The sequence below is a fragment of the Lactuca sativa genome, chromosome 5, assembly GCF_002870075.4.
Source record: "Lactuca sativa cultivar Salinas chromosome 5, Lsat_Salinas_v11, whole genome shotgun sequence".
NCBI lineage: Eukaryota > Viridiplantae > Streptophyta > Magnoliopsida > Asterales > Asteraceae > Lactuca > Lactuca sativa.
Genome location: NC_056627.2, coordinates 235,967,461 through 235,972,835, shown reverse-complemented (window position 1 = coordinate 235,972,835; position 5,375 = coordinate 235,967,461). Strand labels below are relative to the sequence as shown.

Here is a 5,375-nt window from a genome sequence, read left to right as displayed (position 1 = left end):
ACACAAGGATATTATTGTAATTTCACACCTCTTGTCGATGCCATCTTCTGACCGTAATTACCCTCTCTTTATGCTTCATTTGTCTTTTACTCCCCTCCCCCTCTCCATATAACAAGTAAAGACAGCCATATTTCTGCCCTTGACTTTCTTTCTCTCTCTATCTCTTTCTCTCTCAAGATCAAAACCCCATTTCAGAGAGAGAGATATAGATCATAGATGGCTGGATTAGCAAGGTCAGATGTGTCATATAAAAGATCCGGTTCATCAGGGCTAGTATGGGATGATAAGTTGTTATCAGGAGAGCTTTTTAAGCCAAAAGAAGAAGAAGAAAAGGAGAAAAAAGAGCCACAAAGAGTAGAGCCAAGACCCTATAAGACCATGGATGTTGCACCCACAATTGACCCACCTTCACCAAGGCTCTCTGGTTGTGGTGCCATCTGCACCATCTTTGGTAAACCTGTAAAAAACAAACCTTCTACCCAAAACCGCAGAAAAAAGAGGTGATTTCTATCTCAAAATCTTGGAACTTTTCTTGATTTTGCGAAGTTTATTGGTCTTGAATGTTTGTGGGTCATTTTTCTTGTTTGGGTATATAAATTTGTATGTATGTTTATGTCATTAGAGATTGATGAAAGAATATTTATATAATAAATTATTCGTATGCAGAATTTGAATCATAGATTGTGTTCTAGTGAATTATATTTGTGTTCTTGAATCTTGATGAAATTGTTCTCTACTACAATTTCGAGGTGTTTCACGTATAAAGTTCCCCAGGGTATTTGGATCCCTAATTATAATCATTGCTGTATGATAATTTTTTTGAGTTTGAACTTTTTTTTGTTATGTAAGTTAAAATAATCCAAGTAAACGAGACAACACCGCAAAATTGTGTGTGTGTGTGTGAGAGAGAGATGATGATGAAGATGTATTTGGCAATTGGCATTATAATATGGCATGAGGGATATAATAATAATTTAGATTATTCAAATCTAATTAAACTAGTGTATAATAAAGTTAGTTTAGTGGTTGAAAAGTTTTTATATAAGGTTAAGGGTGTTTTTTTTAATGGTTCTATTCGGATATCAGCTCTTAATTGGTCAGATTCAAAACGATTTAGTTCATTGTATTTGTGCATCTGAATAGCTCAGCTAACGTCTGAATCTCTCCTTGGTTGAATGAAAACTTGACACCTGTCGCCTCTTTCCGTAATCCCGCTTTCTTCTTCACACCTCGCTTCTTCCAAACCTGTGATTGGTGCCATGAAACCTCCATCGCCACCCTCTTTCTTCCTTATTTGTCGCTAGCGCCGCCCTCCTCTTTCCATGCAACTAGACCGACCTGGCAATGAGGCAGGTTTGTAGTGAATCGACATTGATCCAAACCCTTTTAAAATATTTCAAAATCCGATCCAAACTTGCTCCGTAACCCATAGGGTTTTGAATAATCAAATCCATACCCTTATCCACCGAATCAACGATATCCAAACTCGCCCATAACTCATAGGCTTTTTGAATTATCAAACACATTTTACTTAATTCATAAAATAATATTTATTAAATAAAGCAAATGTTGATTTAGAAAACACATTACCTAGTCGAGGACTTCCCATTGGAATTAAAAATCACTATTGTAATAACTTCTGATTTATTTTTTACTGTCAAATAGTGATAGAGAATAGCAATGACAAACTTTCTTTCAGTTGAAGAATAAATTTGTTGATTTATGAATGAAATATGATGATAGCTTGATGAAATATAAATGAAATAACATCATAATTCTTAGTAGAAAACTGAAAGTCTAGAAACCGACTCCTTGATTCTCATGTATAAACAGTTTGGACTTTGGCATTTTCCTTGTGGACTTTTGATTGGAATTAAAATTAAACTTTAAGCAATATAAACTATAAACCAATAATTCAAAAATTATACGGGACAGGTTATAAACGGAGCGGATCAGTGATGATCCATACCCGACCATTTTAATAAACGGTTAGCGGGTATGGGTCGTTAACGGGTAAACGAATCAAAAAGTATGCTCCAAACTCATATAATTCTTAAGGGTTTGAATCGAATCAGGGTTAAAACCCGCTCCATTGTCAGACCTAGATAAGTTCAAGTGATTTTGATTAGTGATAGATTCTACAACGCTTATAAAGCTAGGCACTCCTCTTTGTAACAATGCTCATTTGCTACTGTTGATTTGAATTCCAAGACAGTCTATGAAAGTTGAGTGATAGTAAATTAGTCGATAATGTAAGAACTATTAATGGTTGATTGACGCCTTGTTTATCAATTTAGGCAGAGAGGAATGTACTTCGGTGCTCGAGCTTAAGCATGATGTTTTTATTTGTTTTTATTAATGATAGATTAAAGTTTTGATTTTGTTGATTGAAGTTGTTTTTGTCTATAAAATAATAGATTGTTTGATTAATATACTAGGTTACAACTCGTGGAAAACACGGACAGAAGATTTGTAAAATTTTATTAAATTAATAAGATATAAATTTTATTTAGACTTTAATTAAGACAACTTCACATTAACAACCATCAAAATAATCAGTGTTGTAAAAATCGGCCTAGGCGGCCGATTAATCGACGCCTAGGCGCTAGGCGGACTGCAACCGACTACGTTTATGTGTAATCGCTCAAGGTAATCGGGGTTGGTCAACGCCGGTCAAACTCGGAGCTAATCGAGTCTAATCGGTCTAGGCGGTTTAATTGATCAACTTTGGTCAACGGATTTTCAAAAAAAAATAGGGGCAAAATTGTCAAAATTGAAAAGTTTTGCTAGGGTTCGTTCTCACTTCTCATTCAATCATCCCCCTGTGAAAACGTTTTCTGTGATTTCTCACTTTTTCTCTCGACTCAAAACCGAAATCAGAGAGCTTGAAGCTCACCCTCGTCCTCGCCATCACCTCTTGAAGCTGGAATCCATGAAATCCGAGCGCACCCTTCCGTTTCTCCTCCACCTTCGTCGCTGTTAGAGCCTCATTTTTCTTCCGACAGCAACATCGGTCTTTATCATCTACACGGTTAGTTCTTCAAACTTCGACTTTACTGATTAACCTCTATTAATATCGTGAAGAACTGAAGGACTCGTCCTCAACTGATTTGTGAAGAACCGAAGGACTCGCCCTAGCCATCATCGGAATCTGTGAACTTCGCCCTCACCATCGCCGAAATCTGTGAACTCTGCCGAATCTACACAGGTTAGTTGTCGTCGATTTAGTTAAATTATGTTGTTAATCAACTGATTTGTGCTGTCAAATTCTGATTTAGTCTATTGTCGTCGATTTAAGTTGTTAATTAACCGATTTGTGATGAACTGGTGATGAAGTATATAGTCGAACCTGTGCTTCACATTGAAGACGTAAGTCTGTTCACAAATCAACCGATTTTTTCTGTTGGAAGATTGAGTTTACCTGTTGCTTCACATAGACCCCGAGATTTAGTTTACATAACAGTTATTATTACGAAAGGAATGAAAACCCATATTTGTTTTTCAACTTTGGGAATCAAATTGTATTTCTTGACTGAATCATTTGGTCTTCCTACAGAAGCTCAAGTAGTCAATCATCTCTTCCTGATTAAGATCAAGCAGGCCCTTCATAGTTCCAAACAGTTACAAATTCATGGAAATCAAGATTTAATTCTATTTCAATGAGGTTAGGATTTCCTAAAAATGGCATAATTTTGGACAAAGTCACTAATTCCTTCATAGTTCGAAACTAATATCTTCAACTCGGCTAATCAATCAAAGATTTCAGTGGTTGTCTGCAAAAGTGAGTAGTTACATTTTCATTCATTCATATTGTAATATTTCCTTTTGTTCTCACTTTTGTAATGATTTTTTGTAGGTTGTCATGTACCCGTATCCAAATATGTCGTGTAGAGGGAGCAAATTACCATTTGGTCCTTAATAAACAGTAATGGTGGGAGGGGTGGAGATGGATTAAACACGTGGTTTAATATTTCACAACTTTATTTTTCTATCTGCTTGTGAAAAAAAACCTTCATATAGAAACATAGATTTGGTATGGATAGCATACATTATTAGTTATTACTAGATTGTTTGGAGGATTTGTGTTGAATTATTTGGTATACCATTATTATGGAGAGAGCTTGATATTGGGTTAATCACAAGAATGACCATAGTGCTCGATCTCATTCCTGATTGAAGAACAGTCTCATTCTAAACCTATTATGCTTATTTTGGATGATAAATGGTTGTGCTTGGTAAACTTATTAAGTTATTATTGAAATTTTATGCTTATTTACTTATATTCTTAGTATTAAAGTTAGATTTATAAAATTTGAATTATTTTTTTAATAATCAATGGTCCCCGATTAATCCCTCGATTAATCCACGTCTAACCGATTAATCCCTAGACCCCAGTCTACCGCCTAGCTAACGTCTAACATTTTCTGCAACCTTGAAAATAATATTAAAAAATCTAAAATGTTATCATAAAGGAAAACCAATTAGCAAGTAAAAACCAAAACAAAATAAAAAATTATAATAAACTAATATCATATCAGTGATACTAATTATCATATCAATTGATTTAACCGAAACCAACCATTAGGTGAGTAGTTTCGCCCTTATGCTTCTTTAATTTTGCCAAAAGATATAGAATTCACGTTATCACTTGATTCATATTCCAATAAATTTTTATCTTTCTCTTTCAATAATCTCTGTATACTATAATTTGATTAATTTCTAATTAATTACTTAAACTTTTAGTCCTTTCTAAGGAGATTGTTTATTGATTCATCTTCTTTATAAGACTGTTTCTAAAAAAAGAAAGTTATTTGTCAAGTTAAAAATTCATACCACTTCCTCCTAAATGAATAGTTCAAATGTAATCCATATGAAGTCACCAAATAGTATTTTAAAAGAAACCATCATAAATGTTTAAAATGGCAAACTAATAATTACAAAAAATAGATTAACTTGACAGATTTTAGAACATGTAAAATTGAAAGAAACTTTAAACAGATTTTAAAACTTGCATACAGAATCAACAAAAAAATCAAACTCAAAATCATACTACAAGCAAGGTTTTGAAAACCAGACCAAACCACCCGGTCAGATTTTTAAAACAGTAAGTATATTTTGATCTTGTATCATTTGCTTCACTTTTCGAAACTGAGAAAGTTATGTGTTCAAGACGGAGGAGCGCATCAAGAAAAGTTATAATGTGTAGAAAATTGGGAAAACGTCATCCTGCAAACAAAAAAACCTCTTGAAATATTAAACACCACAACTTATTAGAAGAGGCAGTAGGCAACTCCAACCAAGTTGATTTATCAGTACCAATGAGAATATCCCGAAATAGCAATGGACTTTGTTCAACCCCAGTAAAATCCAGAATA

General features: G+C 34.0%; 1 protein-coding gene and 1 long non-coding RNA gene across 2 annotated transcripts; both read left to right on the top strand.

The window, feature by feature from the left end:
* Positions 1–216: 216 nt before the first annotated feature.
* On the top strand, positions 217–504 carry LOC111887231 (uncharacterized protein At1g15400). Its single transcript, XM_023883396.1, has one exon. The coding sequence runs from the start codon at positions 217–219 to the stop codon at positions 502–504; it is 288 nt and encodes a 95-aa protein (XP_023739164.1).
* Positions 505–2,515: 2,011 nt separating this feature from the next.
* On the top strand, positions 2,516–4,321 carry LOC111887208 (uncharacterized). Its single transcript, XR_002848708.3, has 3 exons — positions 2,516–3,208; positions 3,557–3,781; positions 3,857–4,321. It is a non-coding gene; the product is annotated as an uncharacterized LOC111887208 (long non-coding RNA).
* Positions 4,322–5,375: the final 1,054 nt, after the last annotated feature.

Coding starts and splice junctions, on each gene's coding strand:
- LOC111887231 (XM_023883396.1), top strand. CDS start 217: ATGGCTGGATTAGCAAGGTCAGATGTGTCATATAAAAGATCCGGTTCA.